This window comes from Lethenteron reissneri, chromosome 22 (genome assembly GCF_015708825.2).
Source record: "Lethenteron reissneri isolate LAM-NWPU_2019-01 chromosome 22, ASM1570882v1, whole genome shotgun sequence".
In the NCBI taxonomy this organism is placed as follows: Eukaryota; Metazoa; Chordata; class Hyperoartia; order Petromyzontiformes; family Petromyzontidae; genus Lethenteron; species Lethenteron reissneri.
The window spans coordinates 812998-835163 of NC_083800.1; the positions used below are offsets into that span (position 1 = coordinate 812998).

At 57.8% G+C, this 22166-nt stretch overlaps 1 protein-coding gene across 3 annotated transcripts in view; it reads right to left on the reverse strand.

The window, feature by feature from the left end:
- The window catches only part of FBXW4 (F-box and WD repeat domain containing 4), a 48468-nt gene that overhangs the window by 18168 nt on the left and 8134 nt on the right, over positions 1-22166 (reverse strand). For 2 of the 3 annotated variants that reach the window (XM_061556220.1, XM_061556219.1), the window contains exons 2-5: positions 21150-21245; positions 20740-20940; positions 15021-15153; positions 13408-13502 (exon numbers count right to left, since the gene is read on the reverse strand). In XM_061556220.1, coding sequence (XP_061412204.1) covers positions 13408-13502; positions 15021-15153; positions 20740-20940; positions 21150-21245 — 525 coding nt within the window. Of the gene's footprint in view, positions 1-7692; positions 7774-13407; positions 13503-15020; positions 15154-20739; positions 20941-21149; positions 21246-22166 lie in introns of all 3 variants that reach the window. The other variant, XM_061556218.1, reaches the window with a different exon arrangement.

Sequence of the window (22166 nt, forward strand, 5' to 3'; positions counted from 1 at the left end):
AGCCCCCGACTCTCACGCCGGCATCCCAGAGCACAGTGGGAGACAGAGAGGGGCGAGGGAGGGAGGGAGAGCGCAGACAGGGAAGAAGGTGAGGGAGGAGGGAGCAGTAGAGGGGAGGGTGAGACTGAGGCAGGGTGAAGGAGGGTGAGGGGCTCTGTGAATGTGGAGGTAATGGTGCCCTCAGCGCTGTCTCTAATTCAGGCGCGCACACACGGCCAACTAACCGACACTCACCTGCCTCACCTGTCACTCACCTGGCTAACCACGCACATCGCTAACCACTCACCCGACTCTCCTAACCACCCACCTAACTCACCCGACTCACCCACTGCAACAATGAAGCACGCACCTCACCACTCACCTGCCCCAACCACACACCCCACCGCTCTCCTGACTTGACCAGTCACCTGCCCCCACCACTCGCCGACTCAACCGCACGCTCCCACACCCCCCCCACCGCACACCACGGCCATCAGCTCCGTGAGCCCCTCCCCTCGCTCCCCCGTACCCCCACCAGCGTCCCCCTCCACCCCCCCATCAGTAATTACCGGCCGCGCGACCCAATTTGCCCCAATCAACCTCACGGGGCCGCGCAGCCCAAATATTTGGTGTGCGCGACCCCTTGACCCGACGTTAACAAAGGGCGGGCGGAGCGGCCGCGCGGCGCTCGCCGTGGCTCTGTCATCAATTCTTCTTCTTCTTCTCGCTGCGCTTTGACTGCTCATCCCAGACGCGCCGCGGACGGCGCGGAGGCAATTACAGCGATTCCCGGCGCGGCGGTGACGCCAAACAAAGGCCGCTCCTCGCGCCACCGATATCATGGCGTGCGGCCCGCCGCGGCCCCTCCACAACCGGTTGGCCCATCGCTTTTCTCACCCAGCTGCCGCTGCGACCCCCACCCCTGCCTCCATCGCATCCCCACTCCACTGCCGCAACTCCCTCCTCGACAGTCCCCCCCCCCCCCCCACAATCTCTCACCTCCCCACACTCCTCACCTCCCCACACTCCTCACCTCCCCACACTCCTCACCTCCCCACACTCCTCACCTCCCCACACTCACCTCCCCACACTCCTCACCTCCCCACACTCCTCACCTCCCCACACTCCTCACCTCCCCACACTCCTCACCTCCCCACACTCCTCACCTCCCCACACTCCTCACCTCCCCACACTCCTCACCTCCCCACACTCCTCACCTCCCCACACTCACCTCCCCACACTCCTCACCTCCAAATGATCGAAAATCCTGCTGCCAGACTCCGCACCCGCGAACGGGCCCACGTGACACCACGACCCCTGCCCTGGCTCCCGATCCAATCCCGGATAAATTCCGACATCGCACTCACCTTCTTCAAGATCCCCCATGGACTCCCCCTTCATCGCCGCTCTCCCCTTTCATCTCACTCTACTCCCCTCCACACACTCTCCTACCTCTACCCTCTCATCTCACTCTACTCCCCTCCACACACTCTCCTACCTCTCCCCTCTCATCTCACTCTACTCCCCTCCACACACTCTCCTACCTCTACCCTCTCATCTCACTCTACTCCCCTCCACGCACTCTCCTACCTCTTCCCTTTCATCTCACTCTACTCCCCTCCACGCACTGTCCTACCTCCCCCCTCTCATCTCACTCTACTCCCCTCCACACACTCTCCTACCTCTTCCCTTTCATCTCACTCTACTCCCCTCCACGCACTCTCCTACCTCTTCCCTTTCATCTCACTCTACTCCCCTCCACGCACTCTCCTACCTCTCCCCTCTCATCTCACTCTCCTACCTCTACCCTCTCATCTCACTCTACTCCCCTCCACGCACTCTCCTACCTCTCCCCTCTCATCTCACTCTACTCCCCTCCACGTACTCTCCTACCTCTCCCCTTTCATCTCACTCTACTCCCCCCCACGCACTCTCCTACCTCTACCCTCTCATCTCACTCTTCTCCCCCTCCACGCACTCTCCTACCTCTACCCTCTCATCTCACTCTACTCCCCTCCACGCACTGTCCTACCTCCCCCCTCTCATCTCACTCTACTCCCCTCCGCACACTCTCCTACCTCTACCCTCTCATCTCACTCTACTCCCCTCCACGCACTCTCCTACCTCTCCCCTCTCAGCTCACTCTACTCCCCCCCACGCACTCTCCTACCTCTACCCTCTCATCTCACTCTTCTCCCCCTCCACGCACTCTCCTACCTCTACCCTCTCATCTCACTCTACTCCCCTCCACGCACTGTCCTACCTCCCCCCTCTCATCTCACTCTACTCCCCTCCACACACTCTCCTACCTCTACCCTCTCATCTCACTCTACTCCCCTCCACGCACTCTCCTACCTCTTCCCTTTCATCTCACTCTACTCCCCTCCACGCCCTCTCCTACCTCTTCCCTTTCATCTCACTCTACTCCCCTCCACGCGCTCTCCTACCTCTCCCCTCTCATCTCACTCTCCTACCTCTACCCTCTCATCTCACTCTACTCCCCTCCACGCACTCTCCTACCTCTCCCCTCTCATCTCACTCTACTCCCCTCCACGCACTCTCCTACCTCTCCCCTCTCATCTCACTCTACTCCCCTCCACGCACTCTCCTACTTCTCCCCTCTCATCTCACTCTACTCCCCTCCACGCACTCTCCTACCTCTCCCCTTTCATCTCACTCTACTCCCCCCCACGCACTCTCCTACCTCTACCCTCTCATCTCACTCTTCCCCCCCCCCCCACGCACTCTCCTACCTCTACCCTCTCATCTCACTCTTCTCCCCCTCCACGCACTCTCCTACCTCTCCCCTCTCATCTCACTCTACTCCCCTCCGCACACTCTCCTACCTCTACCCTCTCATCTCACTCTACTCCCCTCCACGCACTCTCCTACCTCTACCCTCTCATCTCACTCTACTCCCCTCCACGCACTCTCCTACCTCTACCCTCTCATCTCACTCTCCTACCTCTACCCTCTCATCTCACTCTCCTACCTCTACCCTCTCATCTCACTCTTCTCCCCCTCCACGCACTCTCCTACCTCTCCCCTCTCATCTCACTCTACTCCCCTCCGCACACTCTCCTACCTCTACCCTCTCATCTCACTCTACTCCCCTCCACGCACTCTCCTACCTCTACCCTCTCATCTCACTCTACTCCCCTCCACGCACTCTCCTACCTCTACCCTCTCATCTCACTCTCCTACCTCTACCCTCTCATCTCACTCTCCTACCTCTACCCTCTCATCTCACTCTTCTCCCCCTCCACGCACTCTCCTACCTCTCCCCTCTCATCTCACTCTACTCCCCTCCGCACACTCTCCTACCTCTACCCTCTCATCTCACTCTACTCCCCTGGGCAAGCGAGATTTTCTGTGGAAGCCCCCATTCAACCTTCACTCAGTGGGAGGTCGCTCATTCTCCTGCTGCCTCCATGGTGTGGAACTCCCTCCCCCCATGCAACTGTGCTGCAGACTCCCTGCCCATGTTCAACTCCAGGCTCAAGGCCTTGCTCCTCTGCCTATGACCGACTGCCCCTTTCTCTGTGAAATAAACCCACTGTGTGTGCGTCTTGAGATGTCGTCACATGTAGACGCTATGTAACTCCACATTGTCTTGTATTAATGAGGCTGTGGATAAGGAATGAGGCATCAGCTGACAAGACAGATAGATGGCCGCACAGACTCGCAGAGATTCCGACAGAAGCACGGCATAAAGGCACAGAGACACGCACAGACACAAGACAAAGATCCCCCGTATAGCCTTAACAGACTGTTGGGGCAAGTGCTGTTAGCGAGTACCTATGAAGACCAGCACGGCACACGAGGTGGTGGGTGGTCAGCACCACGCCCGGCTGCCTTTGTCTCCCCAGTGGCGATGTTTACACACCGCACCAGGTACACACCACACACTGCATCACCTACTACCACCACCAATCATGACCACATAATACAACACCGCTACCCATCACCACTACCACACACGACCACAACGACCACTACCACTAATGCCACCCCACATTACTCCATCACCACCACCACCTCCACCACACATTACACTCCACTACCACCACTCCACACTGCTCCACCTTCACACGTTGCAATATCACTACCGTCACCAACGCCACTCCACGTTCCAGCACCACCACCGCCGGCAGCACCGCCACCGCGGCGCCCGTGCGCAACCAGCGGAGCGAGCCGGCGCTGAGCTCACGGCTCACAATGCCCGCTGTCAGGAAAAGGTCATTGGCGGGGGGGCACGGGGGGGGGCACGGGGGGGGGGGGCACGGCGAGGCGCACAGGGGGCCGCTTTGTGCGCCGGGGCGAGCGTGGCCGCGCGACATCGCCCGGCCACAATCCCCGATTCATCCGTCCCGCCGCACCGCGCAGACGAAGGGGCATCCGCGCGCGACGTTGGCGCAACCGCGTCCGGAGCGCCCCCCCCTACCCCACCACCCTCCGCCCCCCCTCCCCCTACATCTTCACAAAGCGTGGGGGGGGGGGCGTTCGCGTTTTGGATCGAGATCCCCCAATGCAAGGAGTACGCGAGTCGGAGACGTCACGCCGACTGCCGAGGGGCGGACAGGAGGCCGCGGGGACAGGAGGCCGCGGGGACAGGAGGCCGCAGGGACAGGAGGCCGCGGGGACCCGACGCGGCGCTGCGAGGGACAGAGGCGGTCGAGGCCGGCGATGGAGCGGCAGTCGAAGGAGGGTCGCGCGCCCGGCAGGACGGCCACGGCAGGGAGCGGGGCGACGGCGAGATCGGGATCTCGTCGGACCGCTGCTTTGCGAGACCACGAGACGTGGCTTCGGCACGATGGGTGGGGCTTTCATCCAGCAGTGGACAGGACGTGGCTCATGATGACGATGTACGTGGGCCCCGGTGACCCTTGACGAGGGGACCCAGCGGCATCCCTTCATTCAATACCAGTGACTATTAACTGAAGCGGCATCCCGTCATCCAGCGAGTCTCACCGGCCGAGTACGCCAGCATGCGTCCGGTGGCGCTGGATTGTGCAGTCCGCCCGGGTGGCTCAGCGGGAAAGCGAGTGGCCCGAAACTGGAACGGCGTGAGTTGAACTCCTGATTGGGGTCGGGGGGTTGACTCAGCCCATCATCCCTCCTCTCCCCCTGGGGTCCATAAAACGAGTACTGTTTTGTGCGGAAGAAAACAGTTGTCCCTCTAAATAACTTGTTTTTTTAAGAGGTAAGGCCCGCTGGGCTAGTAGCAGACAAGAACTCTGAACGCGTGGTTCTAAATATGGAGGGAAAAACCGGAGGACCCGGAGACAAATCCACGCGACGACGGGGAGAACACGCAAACTCCAAATATACAGTCGTCAAGGTCGGGATCGAACCCACAACCTCCTGTATACCAGGCGAGGTGGTTAACATCTCCCGCAATCGCAATGTGGAATTTCCACCACTCGCTCTGCTCGGCTGCAAGCGGGAGATGAGCACCGATGCCACGATGTTCACTCGAGCAGGAAATCACTTTGATTGTTTTTTTCATGGCTACGCCCCGCTGATGAGTCGGTGAACCCAAAGCTCGTGCGAGGTGGCCTCACTCAATTAGCAAAATGTCACTGGAAAACATTAATCTGGAGAGAGTGCTTCGGCCAAATATTTAATGTTACTTCCTTTCACTTTTTACGACCAAAAATGCCTCTCGAGTCGAACACGAGAGAATGGGAATGTGTGCACTCTTGTCTGTGGGTGTGTGTGCCAATGTGTGTGTGTGTGTGCGTGCCAGCGCGTGTCTTTGTCTGGAGGGCGGTAGTGTCGTGGTTCGCGTGCTACGCTATGAACCCGGTGACCCGAGTTCGATTCCCGCTCATGGCCAATACCAGTGACTATTATCTGAAACGGTCCTGGGCTTGCCCTAGATCAGGGGTCGGCAACCAAAATAACAAGAAGAGCCATTTCTTTCCAATTCGGTACAAAATTCAGTATTTCAAGAGCCGCAATGCATCTGAGTACATACTGTACATACGTACATATCGTCAAGAAGCAGCCCGTAAAGAGCCGCATGCGGCTCCGGAGCCGTAGGTTGCCGACCCCTGCCCTAGATGGACTCGTTCCTCAAATGAGTACCTGGTGCAGTGTGTAAACATCCCCAATGGGAAGACAAAGGCGGCCGGGCGTGGCGCTGGCCACCCACCCCCTCGTGTGCCATGCCAGACTTCATCGGTGCACTTACCCCAAGTCTGTTCAAGCGATATGGGGCTCTTTGTCTTTGTGTCCCTGCGTGTGTGGGTGTCCCTGCGTGTGTGGGTGTACCGCATCACCGACACACGGGGGAGCGGTGGCGCAGTGGATAGCGCGACGCTGCGCTACGAACCCGGCGACCCTGGTTCAATTTCCCGCTCATGGGCATCATCGGCTGCAAAGGTCTCTCCCGATCCTGGGCCTCACACCCAGGTCGACTCAGCCTTGAATGAGTACCTGGTAGCGGTGTAATATTAAACAAGTGTGTTGAACCTCTTACGTAGCCAACTGCTAATCCGAAGTGCGGGGGGACACAAAAAGCAGTTCTAAAGAAATTAGTTTTCAATGTAGATGATTTAAAGTGCACAGCTCCGGCGGCTTCCTAAGAGCGTTCCAGACGGCCGCAGAAGCGCATCTGAAAGCGCCACGCGATGAGGTGACCATCTTTCGACAGAGGAGGAGGCCGGGTGTGATGCTGACCACACGACGCCCACTTCGTGCACCCCATCAGACCACGCAGGTGCTCGCTAACAGAACTTGGCACAACAGCCCGAGTCGGACTATCGGTGGGAAGAGATCTTTGTCATTGTGGCAGGTGTGCGTCGCTGGGTGTTGGAGTTTTGGTGTAACCGCACACCGCGAATCGCGGCTCGCGGAAACATCTGCAGCGGTCGGCTCTCGAATCAAAAACCTCCAGCGCCGCCGCCGCCGCCACGGCGCGAAACTCAACCCGACGGCGTGGAACAACAAACAGAGAACCCCGGCCGGAACGCGGGGCCATCGGGAGCCGTCACTCGCACGCTCGCTCGACCACAGAAGGCCGACGGGGACGGTGGACTCACCCAGCCGTCGCTCGCATCCTCGCCGTGACCACAAAGCAACGACCTCCGGCATGGTGGACTCACGCGGGGTGCCCGGCACACGCCACGGCCCTGACTCACACTCTGCTGCTGCTCCAGGGACTTGTTTTTGGCCGAGTCGACCTAGAGGAGGTGCTAATTCATGGCCAAGGATTTAACTTGGCCACGCACGCACAAGACAAAGATCCCCCATATAGCCTTCAACAGACTGTTAGGGCAAGTTCTGTTAGCGAGCACCTATGAAGGCCGTCACAGCGCACGAGGGGGTGGTTGGCCAGCACCACGCCCGGTCGCCTTTGTCTCCCTCGTGGGAATGTTTACACACCGCACCGGGTACTCTTTTGAAGCTGAGTCGACCTAGAGGAGGCTCAGCACTGGTTCAGATAATTGTCAGTGGTGTTGGCGGTGATCGGGAATCGAATTTGGGTCGCTGGGCTCGTAGCGCAATGCGCTAACCACTGTGCCACCGCTCCCCACACACACGCAGACACACACACACACGCGCGCAGACACACACGAGCACGCACACTGCAGTTCAAACACTGCCCTCATCACGCCGCCCCCCGCCCCCGCCGCCCCCAGATCAAAGCGTCTGCAAACACAACAGTGGAAGAGGAAATGTAAATAACCAATAACAGAGGAGACTCACATCGCTCGCCCATCAGCACCACCATCACCACGAACATCAATACCGTCAGCAAGAGCATCAACGCCATCAGCACGAAGATCGCTGCACACGGCGAAACGCACATCACCAACACACGCACACATCACCAACACACACACACACATCACCAACACACACACACACATCACCAACACACGCACACACATCACCAACACACATCACCAGCACACACACACACGTCACCAGCACACACACATCACCAACACACACAGCACCACACACCACACATCACCAACACACGCACACACATCACCAACACACGCACACACATCACCAACACACGCACACACATCACCAAACACACCACACACATCACCAACACACATCACCAACACACACACACACATCACCAACACACATCACCAGCACACACACACACGTCACCAGCACACACACATCACCAACCACACACGCATCACCAACACATGCACACACATCACCAGCACACACACAAATATCACCAACACACATCACCAACACACACACACACACACACATCACCAACACACACATCACCAGCACACACACACATCACCAACACACACACACACACATCACCAACACGCACACATCACCAACACACACACATCACCAACACACACACACATCACCAACACACATCACCAGCACACACACACACATCACCAACACACACATCACCAGCACACACACACACATCACCAGCACACACACACACATCACCAACACACACACACACACATCACCAACACACACACACACATCACCAACACACACACACACACACATCACCAACACACACATCACCAACACACATCACCAACACACACATCACCAACACACACATCACCAACACACACACACATCACCAACACACACACAATCACCACACATCACCAGCACACCCACCACACACAACACACACACATCACCAACACACACACACACATCACCAACACCACACCACCACACACACACACATCACCAACACACACACACATCACCAACACCACACACATCACCAACACACACACACATCACCAGCACACACAAAACATCACCAACACACATCACCAACACACACACACATCACCAACACACACATCACCAGCACACACACACACATCACCAACACACACACACACATCACCAACACACACACACACACATCACCAACACACACATCACCAACACACACATCACAACACACACAACATCACACACACACCACACATCACCAACACACACACATCACCAACACACACACACACCAGCACACACACAAACATCACCAACACACACACAAACATCACCAACACACATCACCAACACACACACACACATCACCAACACACACACACACATCACCAACACACACATCACCAACACGCACACACACACATCACCAACACACACACACATCACCAACACACACACACATCACCAACACACGCACACATCACCAACACACGCACATCACCAACACACACACACATCACCAACACACACACACATCACCAGCACACACACAAACATCACCAACACACATCACCAACACACACACACATCACCAACACACATCACCAGCACACACACACACATCACCAACACACACACACACACACATCACCAACACACACATCACCAACACACACATCACCAACACACGCACACATCACCAACACACACACACACATCACCAGCACACACACACACATCACCAACACACACACACACATCACCAACACACACATCACCAACACACGCACACACATCACCAACACACACACACACACATCACCAAACACACACACACACACATCACCAACACACACACACATCACCAACACACACACACACACATCACCAACACACACACACACATCACCAACACACACACGCATCACCAACACACACATCACCAGCACACACATCACCAACACACACACACACATCACCAACACACACATCACCAACACACACACACATCACCAACACACACATCACCAACACACACCACCAACACACACACACATCACCAACACACACACACATCACCAACACACATCACCAACACACACACACCACCAACACACACACACACATCACCAACATTACTGCACGTACATCACAACCTACGGCGCGATATATTAACACACACACATCACCACACATCAACATCACGACACGCATCACCTTCACTAAGACTTCCACTTGCACTCACTCTCACTAACACACTCACTAACACACTAACACACCCATTCACTCACTAACACACTCACTAACACACCCATTCACTCACTAACACACTCACTAACACACTCACTAACACACCCATTCACTCACTAACTCACTCACTAAGACACTCACTAACACACCCATTTACTCACTAACACACTCACGAGCACACTAGCACACTCACTAACACACCCATGCACTCACTAACTCACTCACTAAGACACTCACTAACACACCCATTTACTCACTAACACACTCACTAACACACTAACACACTCACTAACACACCCATGCACTCACTAACACACTCACTAAGACACTAACACACACACTAACACACTCACTAACACACTCACTAACACACTCACTAAGACACCCATTCACTAACACACCAATCACTAACACACTCACAAATACACACATTCACTCACTAACACACTCACTAACACACCCATGCACTCACTAACACACTCACTAACACACCCATTCACTCACTAACACACTCACTAACACACTCACTAACACACTCACTAACACACCCATTCACTCAATAACACACCATTCACTAACACACTCACAAATACACACATTCACTCACTAACACAAGACAAAGATCCCCCGTGTAGCCCGAACAGACTGTTAGGGCAAGTGCTGTTAGCGAGTAGCACCTATGAAGGCCGGCACTGCGGCACACGAGGGGGTGGGTGGCCAGCACCACGCCCGGCCGCCTTTGTCTCCCCAGTGGCGATGTTTACACACCGCACCGGGTACTCATTTGAGGCCGAGTCGACCTAGGCTCGCACCATGCACGCACAGCGCTCGCACGCGGCACGTGACCAGGGCGCCGCTGTCAGCCGCGGGGATCTCCTCTGCGGAGGGGGGCGGGAGGCTGGGGGCGGGGGGCGGGGGGCGGGGGGCGCGAATTTCAAATTTGTCTCCTCGCCGCACCCCCTCGCCGACTGAATACAACGAGAGAGAGGGAGGGGGTCGGGGGGGGGGTCGGTGGGGGGGGGTCGGTGGGGGGGGGTCGGTGGGGGGGCGTGGGTCGGTGCCCGGCTGGGAGGGTTTGGGGGGGGGGGCCGTGTAACGGCTCGTGGGAGGGGGGGGGGGGTAGGAAACTGCGCGCGATGACTCCACTGACTCCACTGAGCGGCGCGTCTCCCGCCCGCCCGCCCGCCCGCCTCTCCCTGCCACAACAATGAGGCTGTTTTGATTGCGATTTATGACATTCAATTCCACGTCCTTTATTTAAGCAGGTGACGGGGTCCCGGACAGATCCCTCATCTCTCCCGTCGGGGCGCGCGGAGGCGACTCGCGTCGGCGAGACGGCGGCGCGCCCAGTTCAACCACCGGGTCCCCCCCCCCCATCATCCTCCTGCCATCAACAACGCAGACAGCCTCCCATCGTTATCGTCATAATCATCATCCTCCTCCCATCCTCCTCCTCCTCCCATCAACAACGCAGACAGCCTCACATCCTCCCATAAACATTTCACGCAGTTCACCCAGGAGGTCCCATCCTCCAATCCCCACATCATCAATGCTCCCAGACTGACGTCCACACACAAAAAGACAAAGATCCCCCGTATAGCCTTAACAGACGGGTTTAGGCAAGTGCTGTTAGCGAGCACCTATTGAGGCCGGCACGGCACCCGAGGGGTGTGGCTGACCAATACAAACGCCCGGCCTCCTTTGGTCTCCCCAGTGCTGATTAGTTTATTGTACTCATTTAAGGCTGAGTCGACCTAAGGGAGGCCCAAGACCGCTTCAAATATTCCCCACTGTCATTGGTCTTGAGCGGGAATCGGGGCTCGAGTCGCCGTGTTCGTAGCGCCGCGCGCTAACCACTGCGCCACCGCTCCCCGCACACACGCACGCGCGTGCACGCGGGTGCACGCGCGCGCGCTCCGCACAGGCGCGGCTTTGATCGCAGGTGCGTTGCCGGCGGACATCAAAGGGCCCTCGCCTCCATTAACCCCCACCACTCCCCCTGCCCTCTTCCTCCATCTCTCAATTTCTCTCGCTCGCTCCACTTTCCTCTCAACAAGTCTCCCCGCTGCTCCCCCACCCCCCACGCCGCCACCGCCGCTCCATTGTCTGTCTCTGTCGGCTCCCCCCGTCCCCCCCCCCGGGTGTCTCCCCCGTGCCGCCGCCGGTCCCCTCCTCTACCCGTGCCCCCTCCTCTACCCGTGCCCCCTCCTCTCTCTCCCTCGATTCCTCCCCCCAGCACCACCACCACGTGCCTCCGCTCTCTCAATGGACCCCCCCCCCCCTCTCTCTCTTTCCTCTCTGCCCGTGCCACCCCCAATCTCTCGCCATGTTGGCCCTTCTCTCCCTGTGCAGCCCCCCACCCCCCTCTCTCTCCGTGCCACCCCTTGCCCCCTCGATTTCCCCTCTCTGCCCCCCTCTCTCTTCCCGTCTCTCTCTCGCTGTGTCGCCGGGCAGCTGAGCGAGCGGCCGCACGTGTGGTCCCCCTCTTGTGAGTAGGCTGCCAAGAGGCGGGGCGCCCACTTCCCCGCCACCGCCGCCGCCACCCTCCATTCATGGCAACAATCGGCTCTAATTGCCGGGCAAAACCAACACGGGGGAAGAACAACAACGCCAGGCGTGTGCCGGAGTCCGCGCACCGCGCCTGTCGCACGCACACTCGGGCCACGTGGCGACACCACACACCACCACCCGCACCACCACCACCCGCACCACCACCACCACCACCACCCGCACCACCACCACCACCACCCGCACCACACACCACCACCACCCACACACCGCACCACCACCACCCGCACCACACACCACCACCACCCGCACCACACACCACCACCACCCACACACCGCACCACCACCACCCGCACCACACACCACCACCACCCACACCACACACCACCACCACCCACACCACACACCACCACCACCACCTGCACCATACACCACCACCACCCGCACCACACACCACCACCACCACCCACACCACACACCACCACCACCCGCACCACCACCACCCGCACCACCACCACCACCACCATTCGCACCACCACCACCCGCACCACACACCGCCACCACCCGCACCACACACCACCACCACCCGCCCCACACACCACCCACACCACACACCACCACCACCCGCACCACCACCACCCGCACCACACACGACCACCACCCGGACCACACACCACCACCACCCGCACCACACACCACCACCACCCGCACCACACACCACCACCACCCGCACCACACACCACCACCACCCGCACCACACACCACCACCACCCACCACCACCACCCACACCACACACCGCCACCACCACCACCCACACCACCACCGCCACCACCACCCGCACCACACACACCGCCACCACCCGCACCACACACCACACACCACACATCACCACCCGCACCACACACCGCACGCCCGGTGCATACATGGCCGGTAGCTTTCCCTCTCTCCCCTCTTCGTACCTGTGTGCGGGGCTGATGGCCACTGACCACACGCGGTCCTGCGTGTCGATGGTGTGCAAACACTCGCTGCTCCGGTCGTTCAGCAGAGACCACACCTTCACACGCACACCACAACAACAACAACTGGCATTCACCACTAAGTGGCGGTGACATCACCGCGGTGTTTGTGCCAGGCTAGATGCACTCGGAGGCCACATGAAGTGTCAAAGACTCGCTGGCAGGAGGTCACGGGTTGACTGAGATGCCCACCTGTGCGGTGTTTTATCCACGTGGCGCTTCGCTCCTCTGCCCTCCGCTACTGTCGGAGGGCGACTGCCTCCAACTGTCCAATAGCATCCTTTACAAACAGCAGCAGCTTGGGCATGCGGTGGCTGGGCATGCGGGCTACATGACCCAGCCAACACAGCCTCGTCTGCCGGAGGAACTCACCGATGGGAAAGTGCCCATATCTTTTATGAATCTGTGAGCTCCTCACAAAATCCAGTCTGGTTCATCCCAGGATGGATCGCAGGCACCCATCCTGAATGTCCAAGCTGCCGCAGATATTTCCCTTTAAAGGGCTCCACGTTTCGCAAGCGTAGAGAATAGAGGGTGCAGCAACTGTGGCCGAGACGACCCGGAGCTTCGCATGGAGCAACAGGCCTGGCAGCTTCCACACAGCGTTACGCATCCGATGAAAAGATAATATACCATTTGACTGATTTGGAGTGAGATCTCCGCTGCCAAAACCGGAGCTGGCCACGAGCACACTGCCCAGTTAAGGAAACTCCTCCACCCTTTCCACAACCACCATTACTCACGGGGAGTTGAAGGGGCGCAGTGTTTGATGGTACAGCGCGCCCAGCCAGGTGTTTTGTTTTGGTGTGGCTGATGATAAGGCCTGGCCTCTTTGTGGCACGGAAAAGATAAAGATCCCCCGTATAGCCTCAGCAGACTGCTAGGGCAAGTACTGTTAGCGAGCAGCTGTGAAGGCCGTCACGGCACACGAGGGGGCGGGTGGCCAGCACCACGCCCGGTCGCCTTTGTCTCCTGAGTGGTTATGGTTGTGGTTAGGTTGGGTTAGGTGCTCGGGTTATTGTCAGGGTGGGTGTTAGGCTCACGATGAGTCTTATGGCCAGTGAGAGGGATAGCATTGTGGGTTATCGTTGCGTCACGCTCCGTATCGTTGGGGTGATGGTCCACAGGTGGGAAGCAGATGTCACAGAACTGCTTCTGAGATCCCTTCCAGTGGTTTGTGCTCCACATTGTGGGCACGGCACCTTCGCACACGGGGCTCGTGTGTGTGGGTTCAGTGTTCATGTAATGAGGGGCGACTGTGAGGGCGAGTGGTTGAGTGTGAGGGTGACGTTGAGGGTGAGTGGTTGAGTGTGAGGGTGATGTTAAGGGCGAGTGGTTGAGTGTGAGGGTGAGTGATTGAGTGTGAGGGTGACGATGAGGGTGAGTGGTTGAGTATGAGGGTGACGATGAGGGTGAGTGGTTGAGTGTGAGGGTGACGATGAGGGTGAGTGGTTGAGTGTGAGTGGTTGAGTGTGAAGATGAGAGCAAGTGGTTGAGTGTGAGGGTGACTATGAGTGAGAGTGGTGGAGTGTGAGCGTGCGGCCGTGGGGAGCCACCTTGGCCGTCTTGTCGCGCGAGCCGCTCACGATCACGTCCCTGCCGCTGTCGATGCAGTTCACCTGCTCCTCGTGTGCGGCCACCGCAAAGTGGTGGGCCCCGCACAGCGGCTGCACCACGATGCGCCCGTCACTGCGCACGCGACGGAGACAAACGACGCACGGCCCTCGTGAAGCCTGGACAGCCTCTAGGGGCACGTGCTGTTCGCGAGCGGCTGTGAAGGCCAGCGCAGCGCACAAGGGGGTAGGTGGCCACTACTACGTCCGGCTTCCTGTGTCTCCCCAACGCTGATGTCTACACATCAAGACCAAGTACTCATTTAAGGCTGAGCACACTTAGGGGAGGCCTAGGGCCGGTTCAGATATTCGTCACCGGTGTTGGCCGTGAGCGGCAATGAAACTCGGCCGGCCGGGTTCGTAGCGCGGCGCGCTAAACGCTGCACTACCATTCCCCCTACACACACACATGTCACACACACAGACGTCACACACACACATAGCACACACACACACCAACAACCGCCATTCACCACTAAGGGATGGCGACGTCACCACGGCACTTGTGCCATGCACTTTGAGGCCACGTGAAGCGTCTAAGGCCTGCTGGCCGGAGGTCATAGAACACTTCATACACAGACACACAGACATGCATACACACGTACACGCGCACAGCTACACATGCACATACGCAGACACACAGACATGCATACACACGTACACCCGCACAGCTACACATGAACATACGCAGGCGAACACACAAGCACACACACACACACGGATTTATTTGTGCTTGCCTCTGGCCTGATTTCTATCCGGTTGTCTCTACTCTGATTTCTGTTTGCTTCATTGTTGCATCTCAGTTGTTATCGTTTCGCTTTTACGGTGTTGGTGACCCTGGTCACTCTGGACACACCACGTGGGTCTTCCCGATCCTGGTCCCTCGAGCGCTCACCTGGTCACTCTGGACACACCACGTGGGACTTCCCGCGTGTGCAACCGGCCCAGCCACTTAGCTGCCAGCGGCTGCCCCCCAGGGGAGAGCGAGGGGACAGGGTCGGCACAACGAGAGAGAGAGAGCGCGGGGAGAGTGCGGGGAGAGTGAGGGGAGAGCCAGGGGAGAGTGAGGGGAGAGCCAGGGGAGAGTGAGGGGAGTATGTGGTGAGCGCGTGGTGAGTCTCAGGGAGGGCGAGGATAGATCATGGTGAGAGCAAGGGGAGAGAGTGGGGGGAGAGCGGGGAGAGCAAGGGGAGAGAGCGGGGAGAGAGTGGGGGGAGAGAGGGGAGAGCAAGGGGAGAGAGTGGGGAGAGAGCGGGGAGAGAGTGGGGAGAGAGTGGGGGGAGAGTGGGGAGAGAGTGGGGGGAGAGCGGGGAGAGAGAGGGGAGAGAGTGGGGGGAGAGCGGGGAGAGAGTGGGGAGAGAGTGGGGGGAGAGTGGGGAGAGAGTGGGGAGAGAGTGGGGAGAGAGCGGGGAGAGAGTGGGGGGAGAGCGGGGAGAGAGTGGGGAGAGAGTGGGGAGAGAGTGGGGGGAGAGTGGGGGGAGAGCGGGGAGAGAGCGGGGAGAGAGCGGGGAGAGAGTGGGGAGAGAGTGGGGAGAGAGTGGGGGGAGAGCGGGGAGAGCAAGGGGAGAGAGTGGGGGGAGAGCGGGGAGAGAGTGGGGAGAGAGTGGGGGGAGAGCGCGGGGAGAGTGAGGGGAGAGAGTGGGGAGAGAGTGGGGGGAGAGCGGGGAGAGCGAGGGGAGTATGTGGTGATAGCGTGGTGAGTCTGAGGGCGAGTGAGGGGAGAGCGAGGGGAGAGCGAGGGGAGAGCGAGGGGAGAGCGAGGGGAGAGCGAGGGGAGTATGTGGTGATAGCGTGGTGAGTCTGAGGGCGAGTGAGGGGAGAGTGCGGTGAGAGCGAGGGGAGAGCGAGGGGAGAGCGAGGGGAGAGCGAGGAGAGAGCGAGGGGAGAGCGAGGGGAGAGGGTAGCCACATTCCCGGTGGCCCGCGTGTCGAGCTTGACGCGTGCCCGGGATGCCAGCTGATTTTGGTGGAATGCCGGCGATACGCGCGCGCGTGTGAACCCACTAACACACACACATGCACGTGTGTACTCACTAACACACGTACGCACATACACACGTGTGAATACACTAACACACACACACACGTGTGAACTCCCTAACGGCTGTATGCTTCCGTGTTGTTACACAGATGTACAGCCACTCCTGTCATGGTAACGTGGAATTTCCCTCACTGATTGCAATTTCTGAAAGAGGACAACCCAGTGCTCATTTCATTTCACAAGGGCCGAGCAATGCGACCTCCATCATCCATCAACATCGACCTCTGACCTCACGACGTGTGCACTGAACCGTCCAAGTCACCATCGGTGACTATACATAACACTGCTGCTGCTGCTCCTGCTGCTCCTGCTGCTCCTGCTGCTGCTGCTCCTGCTGCTGCGCCTTCTTACCCATAACAGCCTCACTGAGGAATTACAAGACTCGTTTTCAGGAGGGTCATGCCAATTTTCCGCAGGATTTGGGGCAATGTTGCTGCTGTGATCTGTCGGCGCTGGGACTTGGGTTTGGCTAATACCAGTTGCATTGTGGGTGTCTTTAGTGACGAGAGTAAACTGGAGAACTCAGATGAAACCCATGCAGAACAGCGGGAGAACACACAAACTCCACTCACTCACGCACTCTGCAAAACAGGGGGAGAACACACAAACTCCACTCACTCGCACACACTCTGCAGAACAGGGGGAGAACACACAAACTCCACTCACTCACACTCACTCTGCAAAACAGGGGGAGAACACACAAACTCCACACACTCACACACACTCTGCAGAACAGGGAGAGAACACACAAACTCCACACTCACTCACACTCACTCTGCAGAACAGGGAGAGAACACACAAACTCCACTCACTCACACTCACTCTGCAGAACAGGGGGAGAACACACAAACTCCACTCACTCACACTCACTCTGCAGAACAGGGGGAGAACACACAAACTCCACTCACTCACACTCACTCTGCAGAACAGGGGGAGATCACACAAACTCCACACACTCACACACACTCTGCAGAACAGGGGAAGAACACACAAACTCCACTCACTCACACTCACTCTGCAGAACAGGGGTAGAACACACAAACTCCACTCACTCACACTCACTCTGCAGAACAGGGGGAGATCACGCAAACTCCACACACTCACACACACTCTGCAGAACAGGGGAAGAACACACAAACTCCACTCACTCACACACACTCTGCAGAACAGGGGGAGAACACACAAACTCCACACACTCACACACACTCTGTAGAACAAAGGGAGAACACACAAACTCCATACACTCACACACACTCTGCAGAACAGGGGGAGAACACACAAACTCCACTCACTCACACTCACTCTGCAGAACAGGGGGAGATCACACAAACTCCACACACTCACACACACTCTGCAGAACAGGGGGAGAACACACAAACTCCACTCACTCACACACACTCTGCAGAACAGGGGGAGAACACACAAACTCCACTCACTCACACACACTCTGCAGAACAGGGGGAGAACACACAAACTCCACTCACTCACACTCACTCTGCAGAACAGGGGAAGAACACACAAACTCCACTCACTCACACTCACTCTGCAGAACAAGGGGAGATCACACAAACTCCACACACTCACACACACTCTGCAGAACAGGGGGAGAACACACAAACTCCACTCACTCACACACACTCTGCAGAACAGGGGGAGAACACACAAACTCCACTCACTCACACACACTCTGCAGAACAGGGGGAGAACACACAAACTCCACTCACTCACACTCACTCTGCAGAACAGGGGAAGAACACACAAACTCCACTCACTCACACTCACTCTGCAGAACAGGGGGAGAACACACAAACTCCACTCACTCACACACACTCTGCAGAACAGGGGGAGAACACACAAACTCCTCTCACTCACGCACAGTGCAGAACAGGGGAAGAACACACAAACTCCACTCACTCACACACACTCTGCAGAACAGGGGGAGAACACACAAACTCCTCTCACTCACGCACTCTGCAGAACAGGGGAAGAACACACAAACTCCACTCACTCACACACACTGCAGAACAGGGGGAGAACACACAAACTCCACTCACTCACACACACTCTGCAGAACAGGGGGAGAACACACAAACTCCACTCACTCACACACACTCTGCAGAACAGGGGAAGAACACACAAACTCCACTCACTCACACACACTCTGCAGAACAGGGATAGAACACACAAACTCCACACACTCACACACACTCTGCAGAACAGGGGGAGAACACACAAACTCCTCTCACTCACACTCACTCTGCAGAACAGGGGGAGAACACACACACTCCACTCACTCACACTCACTCTGCAGAACAGGGGGAGAACACACAAACTCCACTCACTCACACACACTCTGCAGAACAGGGGGAGAACACACAAACTCCTCTCACTCACACTCACTCTGCAGAACAGGGGGAGAACACACAAACTCAACTCAATCACATACACTCTGCAGAACAGGGGGAGAACACACAAACTCCACTCACTCACACTCACTCTGCAGAACAGGGGGAGAACACACAAACTCCACTCACTCACACACACTCTGCAGAACAGGGGGAGAACACACAAACTCCACTCACTGACTCACTCTGCAGAACAGGGGGAGAACACACAAACTCCACTCACTCACACACACTCTGCAGAACAGGGGGAGATCACACAAACTCCACTCACTCACACTCTGCAGAACAGGGGGAGAAGACACAAACTGCACGCAGAAAGGCGCCCTCGTCAGGAATCGAACCCAGCGGCTTGTTAGCAGTGGGCCCCCCCCCCCCCACGTGCGTGCCCCCCGCGCCTGGCTGGTGTCTACGTTTGTTCCGCTGCTCGGCGGTCTCCCTGTGATCTTCAGCGCAACAGTTTGTGCGTGTGTGATTAGCGGCTAATGGCACTGTGATTATCCAAATCAGTTTTGTCTCCTTGTTTGAATATAACCGCGGTGGTCGAGGCGCCGTGCCACCGTGAGCGTCGTCGTCATCGTCGCGGGGCTCTTCCACTCGTGCGTAGACAGCCGTGATGAGCCCCACTGATTGCGATCCAACAGCTGCTCCCTCTTCTTGACCATGTGCACAGTTCCAGGAGATTTCCCTTTTTTGGTACTGCCAAGGGCACAGTTAACTGGGATGTAGTCGTAGTAGTAGTATTACTATTCTTATTTTTCTCCGGAGATGTACATCTCTACGTTACCTTCAATTAGCACGGTTGGCTACGTACGGTGCGAACGAAGATCAATATACACACATATAACTTACACTCGTGTTAAGATTCTGCACCTCATGCGTTCTGGTTCCACTCGCCCACTCACTGGCGGTTAGTCACCTCCCTCTCTCTCTTCTATTGCTGCTGCTGCTACCGTGGTTACCGCTCCCGCCAACTTCACTCATAGAGTGCTCCACCCACGGACTGTTTAGCCTCACCCAAACTCTCTTCATCCACCACCACACTGCAGGTCGCAACAACTCAGTCACCCACTCACTCGCTCCCTTGCCCACTCGCCGGTGGTGACGGTGGAGGTGGTGATGGCGGTGGGGATTGTGGAGATGGCGGTGGTTATCGTGGTGACTGGTGGTGGCGATTGTGGAGATGGTGGTGGTGGCGATGGGGGTGGTGGTGACGTCACCTGCCGCCACTAACGAGGTGTCCCCTGTTGATGACGAACTGGCAGACGTCGTCGCGGTGGCCGCGGTAGAGGCGCACGGGCCGGCGGTCGGGGCGCCCGCCGGCGCCGCGACGTGCGTGCAGCCGCAGGGCGAGCACCTCCTCGGCCTGCGACACGAACAGCGCCGCGCCGCCCTCCTCCAGCTGCAGCCAGGGTAGCAGGCTGCACGCGGACACACGACCCTGCCTTGACGTGCGGCCAACGCGCCATCACTGGGGCGCGTCACTCTCAAGCTCGCAACTCAAACGTGGACGGCGCGTGGGGGGCACGGCGGGGGGGGGGACGGTGGGGGGGGGGTGGACGGGGGGGGGGGGTTGGACGGCGGGGGGGGGTGGACGGTGGGCGTGGCGAGCTGGCGCCTGTGACCGTACTTGTGCCGCCAACGCAGCAGGGACTCGCGCTGGCACCGACCTCGCCGCCAGTTCTGGGAGACTCGGACTCTCTCCTTCAGCGGCATGCGCACGCACCTGGGGGCACACACACACACCGCCACGGGCAGAGGTGAGACACACACCTGGAGACACACCTGGGGGACACGGCAAAAACCTCGAGACAAAAGACACCTTGAGATAAGAGACACACCTGGAGACACAAGAGACACCTGGGGGATATGAGACATATGGGAAGAACACAAATAAAATCAATGGTGGTGATGTCAGCGTGGCAGCTGTGCCAGGCTAGGTGCACTTGATGGCCACGTGAACAGGGCACGCACAGAGCACACAGCGTGGCTCGCTGAGCCCACCACTGTGGAGTTCCTAACAGCAGCTCCAACACCAGGGCAGGGCCCTGGGGGGCAGAGGCAGGGGGGCATCAAGGCTCGGGGTCGTGGCCGTGGAGTCGTAGCCATGGGGTCGTGGCCGTGGGGTCGTAGCTGTGGGGTTGTGGGGTGTGGGATGTGGGAGTTGTGTCGGTGAGGATGTGGCTGTGATTGCGACTATAGGGTTACAACTGTAGTGTTGCGGCCATGGGGTTGTGGGGTTGTGGAGTTGTGGCTTCAGGGGGTGGAATCCTTCCCTCGACGGCGCCCCCGCAGACCCAGTGCCCCGAGTTTACCGCGCGAGAGAATTCAGAGAAATGCGCGTTTCTGACGTTTTTAATTACGGCCAGGCTCATGTTAATCGCGTTCACGGCGCGCCACGATCTGACACAGAGGGCAGCGAGGCCTGAGAATGTTGGCTGTGCCAGGAATGAGACGGCGTCTGTTCAGGAATGACAGCCCAGATATAGCCACAGCCATAGTCCTAACCACACAACCACGATCGCACAACCTCAATCCCACAGCCACATTCCCCATGGTGACAACAGTCATAACCACAACACCCAAAGCTACAACCCCCATAGCCACAATACCCATAACCACAACACCCAGAGCCACAACACCCAGA